The following is a 20,491-nucleotide window of genomic DNA, read 5'->3' on the forward strand; positions in this document are numbered from 1 at the left end:
GCCAGAATAGAAAAAATTAGAATATGCTCAAGAAATACAACATGATGAGAGATATATAATTTTTGACTAACGGGAGCAAAATAATGATATCCTTTCTAACTAATACCATAATCCAAGAGAGCACACAGAGCTCGATATGTGGATGAAGCAAGTACAACCAAAAATATGCAAAGAGGAATAGGCAAGAACATGCCCATACAATTTTTCAAAAGGTGACAAACTTGAATTTTGTGAAGTTAGAATTCTATTAATAACGTGAGCAATAGTAAGAATTGCTTCTCCCTAAAAAGTACTAGGAACACTGTAGATAATAAAAATAAATGAGTTATTTCAACAAGATATCTATGTTTTGTTCAACCACACCATTTTGTTCAGGAGTATCTATACACGAGATTTAATGAATACTACCATTAGAAGCAAGGAAATGTGAAAAATGATTCGAAGTGTATTCATCCTCCAAATCATAATGAAAGTACTTTATGACACTGGAATATTAAGCTTTCACAAGAGCTCTAAAGTTATTCAAAATTGTAAGATAATTAGAACTGTGTTTCATAAGATAAACCTAAGAGTAATGAGTGGAATTATCAATAAATGAAAGATAACACCTTGACCCCTCCTTTTGTAGGAATAGAAGAGAGTCCCAACACAACAGAATGGATAAAATCAAATGGAGCGGAAGAAAAAGAAAGATTTTTAGAAAATAGTAAGACAGAAAATTTGATCAGTTTACAACCACTACAATCAAAAATATCAAAACCTTTAAAATATCCTAATAATCTTGTAGAAGCTAAAAACTGTAAGTAAGATGCTGAAACATGACCTAAATGAGAGCGCTACAAATAAAAGTCAGAAGATAAACAACTCAAATAAAAAGATGTTAAATTCACACTTAAAGCTACAACATCTACTACTTTTAGTTGATACAAAATATAGAGTTCTCCTTACCTACGACTTATTCCAATAAGCCTCTAAGATTACATATCCTGAACATAACAATTGGATGAAGAAAAAAAAAGTAGGTATCCAGACTCACATATTTGACTAACAAAAATAAGATTTCAAGTAAGACTTAGAATATAATAAATATCAGTAAGAGATAAACAAGACGTAATAATTGAACCGATACATACTAATGACATAGAAATACTATCAGCAGTCACAATATATATAGATGAACTGAGAGAAAAAGAAATAAAAAAAATGATAAATTAGATGACATATGATGGGAGGCACCAAAGTCCAAAACCCACAAGGATAAAATATATATGAAATACCAGACAATGACAAACTTATATAAGAAGAAACTGACACCATGTAGTTATGTGTATAAATTAAAAGAGAGAAAATCAGGGCTTGCTTTATTATTATCATCAAACTTAATAAAAAGTTACATAATAAGATGTTTATATAATTAGGTTAAATATCAAGAAAAAGACTAATCTATCCTTAATAGCTAATAAATAGAAAAATATTATAATAATAATAATAATAATAATAATAATAATAATAATAATAATAATAATAATATAATTTACCACCTTTAACATCGGAGGCAAGACCAAGTGTCGAAGCTAACAATTTTAGCAAACACATATAACATATACATGATGATGTCAAATGGAAAATTACTCTTAGAAATGAAAGATATAAAACATATGTTAATTTGAAAAGAAAGTTTACTGAATTTAAGGCAATATGGTTATGGTTCTTATAAGGCTAGAACGATATCCAAAAAGGGTTTATAAGAAACTTCATTCAAGGAATGTTGTGCCCTACAAAGTTTTTTTTTAAAAAAAAAAATCAACTCTAATGCTTATGTCCTTGATCTACCAACAAACATGGATATTAGTAATATTTTAAACATTGAGGATCTCACTTTATATTTTGAACACGAAGATGTTATGACCAGTAACACACATAATGCTAGTTTGCCATTAATTCAAATATTGAAAGAAGACATTGAAGTAATTGACCATCAGATTGTATCTGAAAATGAAAGCGGTTATCAAAAGTATCTTATCAAATGGAAGACACAACTCCTTTTTGAATGCACATGAATTATTGATGATCAATTTCAACAGCTAAATCGAGACTTTTATGAAAGATTCTATGCTTTTAACTCATCAAGGATGAGTTTTTCTCACTTGGGAAGAGTTGATGCAGACAAGTAACAAACTCCATTAAAAATTTATAAACGTAGAAATAAAGATTCTAAAGCTCCACTATTAATTTGCCATGTCTTAAAAAATAATAAATTTACTTAGAAAATGATATAAAACTTATTAATTCCAAATGTTTAAAGTCAAAAGTCACAAGCCAATATTAAATGACCAACAATTTTAATATGCTTGAAAATTTATAGAATTTTTATAAATCTTTTTATGTTTTCTATATGTCTTCATGAGTCTCGCATTTATATCTCGTATATTTTTTGAGTCATAGTATAAATATATGTACTGCTATAATACTGGGATATAAAATAAATATTAAAGTTTTGAAAGTTCTTTTAGATTGTGTAATACAATTTTCTTATGATGTGATAACCTAAGAATCCTTACACTCCCCAAAGCACGATACATAAATTTCTATTATCTTTACAATCTTTTTACCACTTTATTCTATATTTTACTCCCCAAATCTCCTAACACTCAATCGGGTACATCACACTATCTTTCTTTGAGTTAATCATAAACCATTTGCAAGACAATGATTGATATTAACTTAGTATTGGTGGTAGAATGGCTGCAATTATGCCATTAGGATTGTACCTTGTACTATGTAAAAAAGATAACTACTTGACTATTCATCGTGATGGAAGAAGCCCATGGTACATATATTAAGGGAAAAACTTCTCTCATCCTCTAGTTAGACACTTGACAGTCAACTATAAATTGATCCTATGATTTATCTCCCTTTATATAATTTGGAAATAGACTGTGAGGAACATCTTAGATGAGTATAATTATCTTTTGCTACAATGAGAGAAGAAGCTCGGTGGTAGATCAATGGCTAGGTTCAATTTCCAATAGACGCATGCCATCGGAGAAAAAGTTCTCCCACCCCTAGCTACTTCACAGTCGATATAAGCCAATTCCGTAATTTTCCTCCTTAACAAAACATAATCGCTTTTTCACATAAGAAGCTATGACATGTGCCAAAATAATCTTCCCAAATAGAAAACTTGCAGATGTAAATATTAATCTTCTCAAATACACTTGAAGTTGGGTGATACTTGGCAGTATAATATTGTTTCCTTTGACAGCATAAACGGAACTTCACCCATCTCATATTTCATGACAAAAGCGAAATAAAGATAGAAAAAAAAAAAAAAGAAGAAACGTTAAATGTTCTACTTGTTAATCCTCATTGCTTTTCCCCTCACCCGCTGGCAATCAAGTGAAAAATAGAAACAATGCCAAGGTGGCCACCGGCCTAAACAAATTAACTAGCGCTTGTATATAATTGGAACCCTCGCACCAGAAATACCAAAACTTTCTTTCGACAACACCACGAATACCACACTGGAGTTATACTAACTTCCATTTAGGCTCCCACCTCAGTCACCTCCCCTTCCCAATTGGCAAAATATTAAGTGGAGGCCATCTCACGACCCAACACTCGGTCATCAACAAGATTACCGTTTCTAAAATGTGTCAGGATGAGATTACAGTTAAGGCATAGTGAGACAGTGCCAGGGATTGTGCATAAATAGACGATATATATAGCAGGAGAGATCATGGAGTTCATGTGAGCAAAATTTCCTCGAAGCTTTTTCAAATTTTCTATTTACCAAGGGCTATATGTGCGTGCGTGTTCTCCATGTATGTTTGCAACTCTATGAACAAAAATATATAACATGAAGGAGAACTATGGACCACCACTCATAAACACACACATATATAGCTCAGGCGATCATGGTGCTGGCTTTATATATATATTTGCCATATATGTATGACATAGTCAGTCATTAATGCAATGCCATTTAATGCAGCCTCTTGAGCACTCCACCTAGAAGAACTTGGGTTATGCACTTGCACTGGCAAACCACTAATTGTGGGAGATAATCCAACAAGAAAGACTAAAGAATATATAAGGGCCCAGAAACCAAATCCAGAGAAAAAAGAGCTCCGATCAATCAAGTAATGCCCATTAATAAACCTCGAAGAGGCAAACGATTGATAGGAAGGAAGAGAATAAGTATAATATCTCAATCAATTGAGCAATAGGAAAGGCTGTGAGCAAACTTTATAAACCGATTTTCTATACACGGTTCGAGGTAAGTAAACTGTGTGCTTTCTTTCGTTATCATATTATTCCAATTAAAGCACCTTTGGGGTTTGGGTGTTATGCGATAAGACATAAATCTAAAGATTCATCAAGTCATGGACCTAAAGAAAAAAAGTGGAAAAAACAGATAGGAAAAACTGAATCAAAGACAATGGCGTGGCGTGAACTGTCTGTGTGATGATGATATTACTGCCCTCCATTAATGCCTTTTCCGAGGGGAAACAAAAACAATGGCGTGAAAGGGACGACAGGCCTAAATAATGTGAAGCCTTCTTGCAGCCGCACGATTTGGCAAGATTGATCGCGCGATTGTAAGTTGGAGTGGGTTTATTCTCTCAAGCAAGCAAGCGCTCTCTCTCTCTCTCTTGACCGTCAACTCCTCCGGAAGCTTTTGGTACAAGATAAGAACAGAATAGAGACTGGATACCGCTATATGGTCCCTTTTCGTTCGTTGCTGAAAGAAAGAAAACAAAGGAGAATATCTCCTCCATGTTCTTATCAGCAACAATGTCGAATTCCACCTCCATCTCCGAAGAAGCGAGTGTTTCCTGTGAGACCAAAGTGCTCTATGACCGCTTCAGCTTGAGCTCTTTGCTTACATCCCAACAGCAAAACCAGCAATTGCCACCGCCGAAGGCCAAGAAGAAGAGAAATCAACCAGGGAATCCAGGTACGTACGACCCTTAGCGGAAATAAACTAACTGCCTTAGTTAGCTTGTTCTTGTTTCTTCTTAAATTGTTCCCTTGATTTTTGAAGACCCAGACGCTGAAGTCGTGGCCTTGTCACCAAAAACACTGATGGCCACCAATAGGTTCATTTGTGAGATATGTAACAAGGGTTTCCAAAGGGATCAGAACCTGCAGCTGCACAGGAGGGGACACAACCTGCCTTGGAAGCTGAGGCAGAGAGGCAGCAAGGAAGGAACTACAAGGAAGAGGGTGTACGTGTGCCCAGACCCGTCCTGTGTGCATCACCATCCTTCTAGGGCTCTCGGAGACCTTACAGGGATCAAGAAGCACTTCTCCAGGAAACACGGAGAGAAGAAGTGGAAATGCGACAAGTGCTCAAAGAGATACGCCGTGCACTCCGATTGGAAAGCCCATGTGAAGGCGTGTGGAACAAGGGAGTACAGATGCGACTGCGGCACTCTCTTCGCAAGGTTTGTCGATGTCATCATGATCTTCCTTACTAATTATATATCACGTATGAACTTTCTTTGTCAAACTGCGTTGCATCATCTGTTAATCATAGTTTGAATATAAAAAATAAGGCCTCTTAGCTTCTTATGATTAATATTCTGAGACTAAATGCATACAGAAAAATTATACAATGACTTCTTTCAAACTGGTACTGCAAGTATTTTAATTTTGAGTAGTGGATCTTGTTGTACAAATAGCTGAGGTCCTATGCATGGTTTTGGCTGACAAATATGTAGGATATTTGTTCATCGACAACCATAAATGTACTAGCTTTTTTTTTTTTTTAGTTGCACTGATAAAGTTTCTGTAAAGCTGCAAAACTATCAAACTATAGTTTCTGAATGGTCAACTGCGCTCGTTGTTCGAGGTTGATTAAACAAGGTGGCCGGAATGCGTGAGAACTCGTCTAGTATAGTGCAGTGATTGTAGAAGAAATGTCATAAAATATTTCAAAGGTAATCTACGGCTACACAAGAACACATCACGAGAGTAAAAAGAAATGAAACAGAACAACAAAATGAAGGACGAGAGGGGGAAAGTAATACATAGAAAAAGAAATGAAAGTGTTTTAGCTAATTTTGGATCTACACATAATTAATCAAATCATGGTGTACCTGGCTGTTATTGCATTTTTCATTTCCTTATGTTCGAGGGAGAAAAACTAGGATAATCAACTAACATTTTCGAGAGTCATATATAACTTCCTCCAGCATTTTCAAGAGAAAATTTATCTGAACGATACTGACAGTCGACAGAGCACAGAAAACACAAAGGTAAGGCAATATAAAAATCCTATATATCTTACTATCCACTTTTTCGAGTAAGAAACGATGCCACAATTTATTCAAATTGAAGAATTAATCAGGAATTTTTGTGCAGCTAAAATACATTTAATTTATATCAAAAAGCAGGCATTCAAGCATCATTAACTAACTATGGTTTATGGATGCAGGAAGGATAGCTTCATCACGCACCGGGCCTTCTGCGACGCCTTAGCTGAAGAAAGTTCACGACTCATGGCCGCCTCCGCCGCCGCAACCACATTCCCTCCACTTCACCACCCTCATCATTTCCTCGCCTCCTCTTCCTCCTACTGGGATCCCTTCTCAGCTTCTAACCATAACTTCATAGTTAACCCCACCCCAGACTGCACTCAGTTAGGATCAGGTAACTTGGAGCTCAAGCCTGAACTTAACTTTCCCAATTCTCTCCTCCACCACCTTCCCCCCACCGGAACCGCCTCATCACCTCATCTCTCTGCCACTGAGCTACTCCAGAGGGCCACAGCTATGGGTTCTATAAATATCAGAAACGCCTTAAGTGGCCTGGCTTACAGTCCGGGTGCAACCGGCGGCATTTACGACGACCTCACGATGTGGCAAAAAGCCGGCGATCGTTGGACCAGGGACTTCCTCGGTGTAGCAGCCGGAGAGGCTCCCGGAAATGAATTACTAATGGATTTGGTGACTGCTTCGCCGGTGAGGGACCAGAGCAAGCAAATCTCCATGTTGCCCCCGGTGACCGGGACATGGAACTGATCAGTCTACGTATTAATTAATCCATGTCTAATTAGTTTTCTTTACAATTTCTATCATGAATGTCGAATTGCCTCCCCCTCAATAATCACTACCACCATGCATGAATGTGGGTTTAATTCATTATTTCAATTCAGTGGGTTGATGTAAGAAAGAGGAACGTGGAACGGAGAGCCAAAATGCTCTTGAATTGTCCCGTCGCACAAAGCATTAGAAATGGTGGCAAATGCGCAAGAGAAAAAGAGTGCAGACTAAAGAACAAAAGTTGAAACCAAAGGTCAACGCGTGAATAAGTGGATCCTCCAGTCTTTTTCATGTTCTTCTTTCTCGATCTGTGCGGCCAGTCTTTTATATTGGGATTAGAGGCCAGCAGCTTTTTGCAATTTTTTTTTCGTTTTTTATGATCGAATTATAAATTGTAATGGCAACTCTTCCATTGAGCGCACCTTTAAAATTTCAAATTGTGCATTCTTTTGTGTTTGCTAAAAAGCCTATAGTTTTTTTTTAAAAAAAAATTGAGTGAGATAAGAGCATGGCTAAACTCTTGAAAATTATTTAGTGATTTTACATTTCCGTTCTCACTTGTCTAGGTCCATAAGGTGTCGATCTAAATATTATTTTGCATTTTTATAATTTGACAACAGATAATGTGCAATCGCAGAAGAAGATTTAAAAATCTTGGAATATTCACTATGAATCTGTGAAGTACTTTCACCTAAAATCTGGTTTATATTTCCTTAAGAATTATGGGTGTGGAATATCCCGTGTCAGTTGTCTTAATTCCGGATAGTGTAACACAGGCATGTGCATTAGTGTTCCTTCAAAAACTTTATGATATTGTAATTCAACAGTCCCCTCTTGCAACAATCCTGAAGAAAGAAGAAATTGGCGTTTAATCTTATGCTTAGTTCATTGGTATAAATGATAAAAATGGAGAAGGTATGTAATTCTTTCCTACCGCTATGTAGTTACAATATTGACATGGCTGGACTCTTTCTTACCATTAACCTTCTTTTCTTCCAGAGAAAAAGAAAGGTCTAGAGTCAGATTCTTTTATTTGGAGGTGGACAGACTCCACGTAAGATGTTAGGTAGTGGCCACTGATCAGATATTCTTGCTGTACTAGAGATTACTTCCAGCTTTTCATCAAATTTGTAATTTGGTTCAGGAGTTCATTAAGATGTATAAGAAAGCATGCGTTCTTCGCCTTTAACCTTTGTTCTTTTGTTCAGTATGAAATGAGCAAGCTTAAAGAGACCTTCAATTGTGATAATTCACCGAAATTGCATTCCCTTTCGACCAAAAACTGCATTATTTCTAGCCAACCCACGTAGTTGGATCAAAACATGCATGACATCGGTTGATAATTGGAAGCACCGCCGATATCAAATGAAAATAGAGGGTAAATCATATTCACCTTTCTCTTTTACGTGAGATGATAAAGAATGGAGAGTAACCTTCAGATGATAAAGAATAACCAAAAGCTTTGGGAAAGAAATTGGGAAGGATCCAGTACAGTACATGCCATTTGCCCGAAAGAAAAGTCTGCTAGGTCGCCCTTTTCCTTTCTTTATCACTTTGTTTTTCACAACCAGACAGCAAAAGCTCTCAAGTCTGAACTCTTAAAGCGATTGCATGATCCCCTTGGCCTTGGGTAGCCTTATCTCTTAGCTCATTTTACGTCTCTTTTCCCTCTTTTTGAAAACGCTAGTGCTAATCAACTTGCTATGTAAAACGGGGTCATTGAAGAAGGCCATAATTTTTAATTTCAACTCAAGTAAACAAGGAAAAGATAATGATACCTTCTCGCCTGTTGGTGCCCAACTATAATGACAATAAAATAAGTCATCGCAGTAGAAATCTCACCTCGATGTAAAGGAAGAACCCACTAACAATGAGATAAGATCCCACCCCAAGCTGAAGTTTGATTTCAATACAAGGATTCCAAGAGCCCGCATAAGTTGTTGTTCTAAGCACGAGGAAGGGCATCAAGTGAATAAGAAGTAGAAGGTGTCTTGATACTTGCCACGAGATTGCACAACGACAGGAGTGCTACTCACTGTGGAAGAAAAAGCCATTTACATGCTTCAGATCATTGCACCGTTGCAGATGATAACCATATCGTTGGAAATATTTGTTTGCTATTGAAAAGATCATCATTAAGGTTGTTGCAAAGTTTATTACCAAACCTGTCTAAGAATGTCGACGAACGAACTACTGGTACAAATAGGCATAGAAGCTGCCTTTGCCGCCAATCATATGGTGACAACGAGTATTGGTGAGAAGATCTGCTAGACCCTGCATAGAAGAAGATGAAAGAAAGAAGGTTAGAATGATGACTAGAGGGTGTTCTGACGCAACCACTTTGACGCTCGAGTTAATTGTCAACGGATGTGGAGGAATAAGAAAGAAAAGAGGATGTATAGGATTTTTGTATGTGTGTGTTTGCGTGCATTGTGGGAGAAAAATAAAAGAATTATGGAAGAAAAATGTAGAAGAAGAGAATAAAAAAAAAATGTAAACTCAACTTGCTTTCATTCATGATAATAGTTACATATTTATAGGTTTATTGGATAACTACTAATCTCAAATATATTGAATCTAGACCCTTTTATTTTTACCGCCTCATCATATTCTATCTCTACAAACTTTTATCCTTATCAAGAATTACTACCTCATATTCTATCTTTACCCTATCATGAACTCTTATCATTATTAAGAATTGTCACCTCATCTCATAGTATTCTATTAGCAATTTTATCTCTATCAATAAAATTATATTTAACCCAACACCCCTCTTAAACTTGATTTTGTGACTCTAAGTAAATTTTGCATCTTGATAAAGTCTTTAAATTTGAGAGGCTTGGTAAAAATATCAGCAACTGGATCTTGAGACTTTATGTATTCCACTTGCACCTCTTTTCTTATAATGCACTCTCTAATATAGTGATAGTGTATATCGATGTGCTTGTTTCTATCATGGAATACTAAATTTTTTACTAGTACTATTGCAGACTTGCTATCAACTCAAATCTTGGTTGCCTCTTCTTGTGGTAAGCTTAGCTCATTCAATAAATTTTTAAGCCAAATAGTATGACAAACACATGAAGTCGCAGCCACTTACTTCGCTTCATAAGTAGAAAGTGTGACAATAGATTATTTTTTTAACATCCAAATGAAAACTGTATCTCCCATAAAGAACACAAATCATGTAATGCTCTTTCTATCATCCATATCTCCATCCTAATCATTGTCACTATTACCCTTCAAATTTGAAATGGTTAGATGTTGAATAAAGCAATCAAAGATCCATCGTACCTTTGATATAGTACAAAATTCTCTTAGCGATCTTAAGATGGGTGGTAGTTAATGCTTCCATGTAGTAGCTGTAAAATACCGAAAAAATGACGGATAATAATAAGGGAATTTTCCAAAATTTTTGAAAATTTTTCGGGAATTTTTCGGAACTCGTATGGACAAGTTAACGGAGATAAAAACAGGGTCCGGAAAAGCCTGTTTAGGCTACCCCATTTTAAACGAAGAAAAGATTTATTTATTTATTCATTTATTTTCCCTTTTTTCTTATTTAATTTCTTTTCTTCCTCCTTACAGTGTCGTTCCTTTTCTTCCCTCTCCGCGCGCGTGCAGAGCCCGATCTTCCCCTCTCTTCCGAGCCGCGCCGCCCGATCCCTTCTCCTCCTGTGCCGCAGACGTTTTCTCCTCGCTGGCACTTGAGCGCCGCCCTTTCCCTCTTCGGATCTGCGCGCCGACGCCGATCCACCTCCGTCGGCCACCAATCTGACCTAGTGCCGACCAAATCCCTCTGCCCTTGATCGTCGCCCAACGCCAGCTGCCATCTTTCTGCCCTAGCTTCCGTCCCTAGTTAGGTATCTAGAGTACATTTGAGTACATGACTTGTACTGAAGTGGAAAAGACTGAATTGACCGTATACCATTGTCGATTTGGGTCAGTCTATAGAGGATCGATGTATCCTATTCCATGTGGACTTTAATTTTAGACTGTATGTACCTAGTTGGATTGTCTATGATTGTGTTTTCCTGTATAATCTTTATGTTAGATTTTATTTAGTTATACCCCTAAACCATGAGAGTAGGTAGCATAGGGTTTGTGTGGTAGATTGGATTAAATATGCTGATTATACATACTTGTGTAGTTTATACACTTGATTATTATGTGTTGTAGGAGTTCTATGATAGACGGTCAAAAATTGCATGTAGTGAGTGTATATTTGTCCAGATGATGATTATTATGAGTTTCTAGTAGATTATACCCGAGTTAGCTGATTGGTTTATTGGAGGTATTTTGTCGATTAAATCTATGCTGTGAAATGTACACAAGTGTTTGAGTGTTTTATTGGAGGTATCTTATCGACTTAATCTGAGTTGTGATATGTGCAGATGTGTTCGGTGTAATATTTGAGGTATCTTGTTTATTATATGATTATTCTGAGTGTATACTCGTGTCGATTATGATTTATTGGAAGTATTACGTTGATTATATTCTTGGCATAGGTGTATATATGTCATGTGAGTGTTGTTTGAGGTGTATTGTTGATTATACCTATGTTGATATATGCACACGGGTTCAGTATGCATTGTTGGAGGTATCACGATGAATTATACCTATGTTGTGAGTATGTGTGGTGTGTACAAATTGGAGGATTATGTCGATCATACATATGTTGTGTGAGCACGTGTGCCAGGTGTATGGTTGGTAGCATCATGATAATTCTACCTATGTTGAATATAGAATGTTGAGTGTCTACATTATGTTATTGGTTGTATTAGTCTGTCAACTAATTCTCTTATTAGTGGGTGACCGACCCACTAGAATGATGATAGAGTTGACTATGGATTTGATTTGCTTACTGGGTTGTTATACCCTAGGCTACCCACAGTGATTTGTGGTAGAGAGATCTCGTGCAGTCTCTAGCTGGATAGTTAGGTGCCTTGGGCACTTATGGATTGTTGTGGTAGGGCGTTGCTCCCACATGTTATGGATCATTTGTGGTGGAGCGTTGCTCCCACATATTGCGGATTGCGTGTAGCAGTGTTAGCTAGAGCCCTAGAGCCAATCATTTGATGATTGTATTATGGACTTATTGTATCATATTCTTATGTTAATAAAGGCATTTGTTTGGTTATTATACTTACTTGTATTGGTGTCAAATAAACTAAGTATAATAACGTTCTTGAGTAGAAGGTTCTTACCTATATCAATCGATTGGTTGAATCGATAGTGAGATGATATAGGGAACACTACTCTAAATCATTCCTAGTCGAGTATTAACATTCGGGGACAATGTTAATGCAATAAGACTAGCACGTAGGTCAACTCGATGACTTGATCTCACAAGTCATGGATATAGAGATATCAAGTTGACACATGTATATGCATTGGAGAATGTATACTGAATGACCCACCATGAGAAAGTATCATGGATCGTTATATGAGTGTCATATACTTTCTCATGTGACTATTAGTATGACTATTGATCCTTAGACCTGAAGTCACCATGGTTCCCTACATAAGGAGTTATGTACTTTGGTTTCGTCAAACGTCACCCGTAACTGGGTGGACTATAAAGGCGATTACTGGGTATATAACGAATTATGCAGAGGGATGTGAGTGATGTAGATGGGATATATCCCTCCCATATGACGGGAGCGACATCGGTATTCTTGATAGAGTTAGACCACGAAGTGCATGGTCATGCCCACATGAGTCAACATGAGATGTTGAGCTCATTTGATTGAGTGAGTCTACTTGGAGTTCAAGATTTAGATTGATTAGAGGATGACACGGTCTATGCCTCACATTGATCAATCTAGATGTCTAGAATAGAAGGACAATGTCACATATTGTGAGGAGTCACAATTAGTAGTCACAAGGTGATGTTGGATTTCAACATTCTTGTAACTTGGGTAGCAATGATGTATTGCTAGATGCCGCTCATTGCTTATGTCTCTAAAGGAGTTTAGAAACATTACCAACGTTACAAGAACCTATTGGGTCACACACAAAGAACAAGTGGATGGAGATTAGGTTCATATGATGAATCAATTGGATTAGGTTCATATGATGCACCAAGGATTGGATTCGGATTAATTCAAATTAGACTTATTGAGTTAGACTCAATTAGATTTAATTGTTGAATGAGTCTAATTTAAATTTGATTCATTGAGTCAATTTATATTAATGAATTGAGATTCATTAAATTGAAATTGACTTGAATCAAAGGTTGGATTTAAATCAACAAGGAAAAAAATTGGCCAATTTTGACTTGACCAAATGGAAGTTGAAACATCAAGTTTGACTTGATATTGCCACATCATGAAGGTTGACTCATCCTACATGGCATGACTAACCTTGCCACATCATCTCCACCTCATCATGGTGTGCCACCTCATGGAGGTTACACATTCCATTCCATTTAATGTGGCCGGCCACATTAAATGGGGAGGTTACAAGGTGTGGCCGGCCACACTAATGTAGTGTGGAGGTTTTGGTTTTGTGGATTGAGGTGTGCATTCATTCTATCATCTTCTTCCTTGGTCTTTCTTCCTCCTTGCTGCTGTTGCCATGAGTTCTAAGCAAGGGTGAAGGTGGTTGAGTGAGTTCCAAGAGAATAAGGAAGAGTGAAGGTCACAAAGGAGGATACTACTTCTTGAGTGTATGAGATTCTTTTTGTATCCTCTCTTTTTCTTCCTTTCAAATCCTACCCGAGAGCCCAATAAGTGCTAGCACACTTGTGGTGCTCTCTTCTCCATCCTTGAGTGTTAGAGAACACTTCTTGTTCGTGTGAATATCACTAGAGAATTGTCTACGTTGATAACTTCAAGATCCGGCGTACTGTTGGACGAGCGGGATTTACGAGGGCATGCTTCAAAGGTATAACTCTTATCTACTGTAGATCTGGAGTGTGAAACTCGTATTCATAGTTTTAGAAATTTTTCTTTGCACGGATCCATTGGCTTTAGGGATTTCGGGGTTTCCGCGACACAAAAACGTGGTTTTCGCGGCCCGAAAAACCCAACAAGCGGAGCATTGCTCCCATATTTATTGCAGATACATATTTCGGATTATTTGTGGTGGAGTTGCTCCCACATATGTGGTATTTCATGTGATGGAGCGTTGCTCTCACACTGGAGGATCTATTCTTTGGTGATTTATATCGTTGGTGATCAGATTTGTTTATTGTCGAGGATCTTATGGTTAGGAATGTCTGTAATACAAACATTATGTGTTTTGGTTTTACCATTAGGGCTTGTGGTGCCCTAGATGTTATCATGGATTCGATGATTCTGGTATTTCTAGGATGTTTGGATCGGTTTCCATTGTCTTTGTTGACGATGTTGTGATCTATTTCATATCTGAGGTGAGTCACGTACACCATCTTCGCATAGTTCTAGAGATGTTTCAACGGAAACATCTATATGTGAAGATCAGTAGTGCGTATTTTGATTATCTTCTGTGAGATGTTTGAGACACACGGTCACCAGTAGGAGTATACCGTGGTTCCATAGGAGATAGAGGTTGTTACCGTTGGAAGTAGACAGAGTCTATACAGGAAGCTCGCAACTTCCTCTGTTTGGCTCGATATTTCCGGAGATACGTTGAGGGTTTCTCTCGGATAGCTATGTCACTGACACGCCTGACCAGGAAAGGTGAGAAGTTCACGTGGTCCGAGGACTACGAGACCAACTTCCAGGAGCTGAAGCGGAGACTAGTGTCCGCTCCGATTTTGGTTTTACCTTCTGAAGAAGACGGATTCGTGCTCTATACCGACACATCTCTACAGGGTTTGGGCGTTGTTTTGATACAGCACGACAGGGTAGTCTCCTATGCTTCTTGACAGTTGAAGGAGTATGAGAAGAACTACCCAGTACATGATTTGAAGCTAGCGGTCATTATTTTTGCCTTGAAGATTTGGCAGCATCACCTTTATGGTATTACAGTTGAGATTCTCACTGATCATAAGAGTCTCAAATAACTTTTTACCCAAAAAGAACTTAATCTCTGATAGAGGAAATGGATGGAATTCCTGAAGGATTTTGATTGTACCATTAGCTACCACCCGAAGAAAGCTAATGTGGTTGTCGATGCACTCAGCTAGAAGTCCAGAGGGACTTTAGCGTACCACCGAGTTGTGGTTACGGACTTGATTCAGGGATTCTCCGAATTGGGCCTTGAGGAGCAGGGACGGACAGAGCACTTTGATGCCCAGATAGTATGTCATGAGCTGAATATCAGTCATCTCAAACTCTTTAGTCATCACTTCTTTGAATTCTCCAAACATACTTGGTTTGCATCCTATGAAAATCAAGTCATCGACATATATAATCAAAACATCTTTATCCATATTCTGAATATATAGTGCATGTTTATAAGGATATTTGATGAAGTCTTTCTCTTGCAAGTACTTGTCTATCCAGCTATTCCATATCCTTGGTGCTTGCTTTAGCCTGTAGAGAGCCTTTTTAATTTTAGAACTTTATCTTTTTGTCCTTTGAGTTCATAACCTGATGGTCGCCGAATATAGACTTCTTCGAGAATTCCATTTAAAAAGGTAGATTTTACATCCATTTGATGTATTCTCTAATTATATTGGGTTGCTAAAGCAATGATTAGTTTGATAGTTTCTAATCAAGGAATAGGAGTGAATACCTCATGATAGTCAATGTCAGATTTTTGACTGTAGCCTTTTGTCACCAATCTTATTTTGTATCTTTCAACTTCTCTTTTGACATTCTTCTTTATTTTGTGCATCCACTTCACACTGATCATCTTATGTCCTTTAGGAAGTGGAGTTAACTCCTATGTATCATTCTTCTCGATCGCATTGATTTCTTCATTCATCGCATCTTTTCACTTTTTACTCTTTATAGCTTCTTAGAAATCTGTAGGCTTACAATAAAAAAAAGAGACAAAATAGAATAATATTATCTTGATTTTCAGTTACCTCATAAAGGTCTCATAAGCTTTTAAAGTGTGGTACTCTTTCACTTAAATTTTCACTTAAAGTTGATGCAAATGAATTTCCTTGAGTACTTGATGTTGGTGTTATTATTGTAGTAGGTTCCTTTCTTGTTTGCTCCACCCTTGGTGCTCCACATCTTCTTTTTCAAAGTATGGGGAGAAGTTGTAATCTTCATTTTGAAATTCCTAATTCTATTCTTCTTTTTCATTAAATATGGCATACCAGCTAATGATTGTCTTCCTAGTATTTGGATTGTATAGCTTATATCTTTTTGAGTTAGTATCATAGCCAATAAAAATAAACTTCTTACTTTTATTATACAATTTACTTCTTGCTTAATTAGACACATGAACATAGGTTATACTCCCAAAAACTCTTAGATGAGAAATACCAGGTTTTCTTCCGCTCCTGCTTCTTGTGGTGTCTTGCCCCACACACTCCTTGTTGGCGATCGGTTAGATAAGCATACTATTACTATATATGCAACTACTTTGCCCAAAGTTCCTTTAGAAGCCTCTTGCTTTTGAAAATACTCCTGGCCATGTTAAGGATGGTTCGATTCTTTCTTTCTGTCACTTCATTTTGTTGAGGGGATCTTGGTATTGTCAAGGGTCGTCGTATTTCATTGGTTTCATAAAATTCTTGAAATTCCTTTGAGGTAAATTCTCCTCCTCAATCAGAATGTAAAGCTTTGATCTCGAGACCGCTCTCCTTTTCTATAGTAGCTTTAAATTTCTTGAATATGTCGAAAACCTCCGATTTTTTGCTTCAAGAAATATACCCAAAATTTTCGAGAAAAGCCATCTATGAAAAGCATGAAATAATTACTCTTACTAAGTGAACTTGGCTTTATCGGACCGCAAACATTCATATGTATAAGTTCAAGTGGTTTTTGAGCTCTTGAACTTGACTCCTTTGGAAAACCTTTTCTAAATTACTTCCCATGTAGACATGCTTCACATAATTGATCAGAATATTTGATGCAAGGTAGTCCTCTCACCATCTCTTTCTTTGAAAGTAATTCTAGTCCTCCAAAATTGAGATGTACAAATCAAAGATGTCATAGTCAAGTGATGTCTTTATAACAAGCTTTGAGATAATTGACAACATCATTTTAAATATTAAGCAAGAGCATTCTATTTCTTGACATAGATACCTTAGCAATTAAGCAACTAATATCATCTTTCAAGATAAGCATATTATCTATTAGATGAATATCATATTCTTTTTCCAAGAGTTGTCCTAAGCTCAAAATGTTGCTCTTCATATTTGGCATAAGGAAAACATTCAAAATATATTCATATTTTCCATTCTTCGAATGGATGAGAATGTTACATTTGCCTTTCACATCGATCTATGATTCATCTCCAAAGGATATATTACTGTCAACTGATTCATCAAGCTCTACATATGATTGCTTACACCAGTATCAAGATACCACATTGTATCTTCGTCTCTTTCATTATCTTTATACGCTAGCAGTAGGGTGTCGTCTTCTTCTTTCCTTTTTTCTATATAGTTTGCTCTTTCATCTACTTTATGCTTAAGTGATATACATTCTTTAGCATAATGTCCAAATTTATCACAATTGTAGTACTTAACTTGAGATTTATCGTATCTTGAGTTTGTGTACCCTCTTCCACATTCTCTTGTTGAATGCTCTCCTCTTTTATTGTTGTTGTTGGAAACCCATTCTTGCTCATTAGCACGACCTTATCCATATCCACGACCTCTTCCATGTTGACTTCTATTGTTAGTGAAGATTTAATCTTTCTTTGTCGGTTGAAGAGTTATCTTTAGGAGTTGTTGAGTAATTTCTTCATTTATCTTCTTCTTTTCTCCATGAGCTTGTAATGAACCCAAGAGTCATGACTTGTAAATTTTTGGTCTCTTTGATGATAGTTGTAATAATATCAAATTTTGAATCCAGTGATTGAAGAATTTTCTCAATGATAGTTACTTCTTCTAGTTTCTCACTATTTTTTTTAGTTGATTGGAAATAATAGAGACTCTAGAAAAATAATCAGATGTCAACTCACCTTCTTTCATACGAAGAGCATCAAATTAACTTCTTTATGTCGTACCTTTTTTACCTTTTCTTCTCCTTGATATGGGACTTGGAGCTTTTCCCATACTTGCTTGGCCGAAGTAGCACTTGAGATTTTCTGAAAACCATTCTCATCTAAATCTTGATAAATGAAGAAGAGAGCCTTCTTTTCTCTCTTTCTTAAATCTCTTAGACTATCTTTTTTAGTCGGAGATAGCGTCGAGTCATCCTGCAGTTCAACGTAGCCTTTTTCTATAACCTCCCAAACATTATGAGCTCCAAGAAGCGCCTTCATTTTGATACTCCAATTATCATAAATACTCACCTTGAGTACTTAAACTTGGAAGGAAGTTATACATCCATTAGTCATAGCTCTGATACCACTTTGTTGGAAAAAAAAATTATGGGAGAAAAATGCACACTACGTGTGAGAGGAGAATAAAAAAATGTGAACTCAACTTACTTTCATTCATTGGAAAAGCTACATATTTATAGACTTATTTGATAACTACAAATCTCAAATATATGGAATCTAGTCCCTTTTATTATTAAGTTTAATTTTCAACATGGACTATATTTTATAGAGCGACGACTAATTTCTACGTTCTTCACGTATTCTGAGATCTGCACAATTTGTTATTTATCTCTTGAAATAGTGTGAAATCTTGAGATTTGCACGAACATTATCTACTTCTTGAAATAAACGACGACATTATCTTTAGTTGAAAGTGTCATAGAGTCGTAATGTCGTTGTCGAGTCGAAAGGTGGCTTGGATATGGATGACCCAGAGTCGGGAATGCCATGAAGTCAAGATGCCACCAAGTTGTTGTTTCCAGTAAATTCCGGAGTATGCAAACTGATCGTTGAGGCTAGTGTTCGACACTATCTCCGTAAACGATATTGCTCCGCTACGGTGCTTAACGGATTGTTGCAATTCGTTCCCAAGATACAACGACGATAATCGTCTCGGAATCGTAGCACTCCGACTTCCGAGACCAGCGAACCTTCTCGTAGGCTTCTTGGACTCTTGAATGCACAAGATGAGTGAGTGAATACTTGAGGAAGAGAAGATTAAGTTGTGTGTTTTGATTCCAATCTGGAGGGTTCTATTTATACAGAAGGAAGAGGCTTTAGGGAGGGGTGTGACCTTTGGGTGGATTAATCTGGGTCGTCCGGACTGAAGAGTTATAACCCTTCACATAGCCCCTTTAATCTCATCCATCAGATCTAAGAGTTGTGACCCTCAGATCTATCAGCCATCGGATCTGGATTCATTGATCCGATGCTTCAGATCATGTCTCATCCCAAGCCGTCAGATCGTGACTCATTGTGATCCAACGCTCTAGATCGCATCACAAGCGATCCACCATACTTCTTTGATCAACGTTGATCTACGGCTGCCATCCGTTCGCCCAACCAACTGTCCAGTCATCTCCCTTTGCCCACGAGGATGCCACATAGGCACTGCCATGTCAGGTACTAGCCTGACACGTCACCCGAGTGCCATGTAGGCACTGCAATGTCACCTGGAGCATAAATTTAAGCTCCTCAATGCTCCTCGCAAAGTGCAAAGTGCGCCTACAAAGCACCCAAAGCGCCCATTGCGCCCATTGCGCACGTGCGCACGTGGCGGGTGGCGGGCTCACAGGTGCGAGCACCTGCTCGCCCCTGAGCAGAGAGTGCCTGGTACTTTTCTGAGTTAACTCCAATAACTCAACATCATTAATAAGTAAGGAATGCACATCGGAAATTTCCGATGTGGGACTATTCTCCCTTGCATTTCCTTAATGAATAACCAACGTTATTTTGGGCCGACTTTGAACATTAATTTCTCATTCACCCTTAATCGGTTTTGAGCAAATTAATAGTCTAAATCTATCTACGCGAAACGTAGATTTCAATTTTGAAGTCAATTACGACTTTCAACAATTGATGGCTTCCGATTTTTCCTCCTCAAAATCGTATTGGTCCATTTAGGCCCCAATATCCAACAATCCCCCACATGAATGGAAATTAATGTAATGCGTGTATGCATGCTGACACTTTACAAGAGTCCAATCGATAAGTCACTGCATCGGGAGAGGTAGCTTGTGGCTTTGAACCTTCCGTAGTGGAATGCTATCGAGTATACTAGGCTGCGCAGTGAACGTGATGTCTTGAACTGCTCAGCTGTTTGTGTATACTAAGACAATAACACCCACACAGAGACCTATCTCACCTACTTTAGGTTCTCATGGTTGGTTCCGTTTTGGCCATGGACACCATCTTGGATTCATGAGTGTTTCATTGAAGCGGTGCCTATCTTCACACTCACATAGGTGACACTTCTATCAAGAGTATCCTACCATACTCCACCTTATAAGGTATAGAAGTCACTAAAAGCATAAGCTTAACCTCACTACATGAGGTAGGACAAC

At 37.4% G+C, this 20,491-nt stretch overlaps 1 protein-coding gene across 1 annotated transcript; it reads left to right on the forward strand.

Annotated features, from left to right (window-relative positions):
• Positions 1-4,703: 4,703 nt before the first annotated feature.
• LOC121983312 (protein indeterminate-domain 7-like) lies at positions 4,704-7,286 on the forward strand. The gene is made up of 3 exons (XM_042536250.1): positions 4,704-4,960; positions 5,048-5,450; positions 6,443-7,286. The coding sequence occupies exons 1-3, from the start codon at positions 4,780-4,782 to the stop codon at positions 7,026-7,028; spliced, it is 1,170 nt and encodes a 389-aa protein (XP_042392184.1). The 5' UTR covers positions 4,704-4,779; the 3' UTR covers positions 7,029-7,286.
• The last annotated feature ends 13,205 nt before the right edge of the window (positions 7,287-20,491 follow it).

Source organism: Zingiber officinale, chromosome 5A (genome assembly GCF_018446385.1).
Source record: "Zingiber officinale cultivar Zhangliang chromosome 5A, Zo_v1.1, whole genome shotgun sequence".
In the NCBI taxonomy this organism is placed as follows: Eukaryota; Viridiplantae; Streptophyta; class Magnoliopsida; order Zingiberales; family Zingiberaceae; genus Zingiber; species Zingiber officinale.

What these genes read in the sequence shown, in the direction of transcription:
- LOC121983312 (XM_042536250.1), top strand. Translation starts at nt 4,780, where the DNA reads ATGTTCTTATCAGCAACAATGTCGAATTCCACCTCCATCTCCGAAGAA. An exon ending in AAATCAACCAGGGAATCCAG is followed by an intron (nt 4,961 to 5,047) that starts GTACGTACGACC and finishes TGATTTTTGAAG; the next exon opens with ACCCAGACGCTGAAGTCGTG. An exon ending in TGCGGCACTCTCTTCGCAAG is followed by an intron (nt 5,451 to 6,442) that starts GTTTGTCGATGT and finishes TTATGGATGCAG; the next exon opens with GAAGGATAGCTTCATCACGC.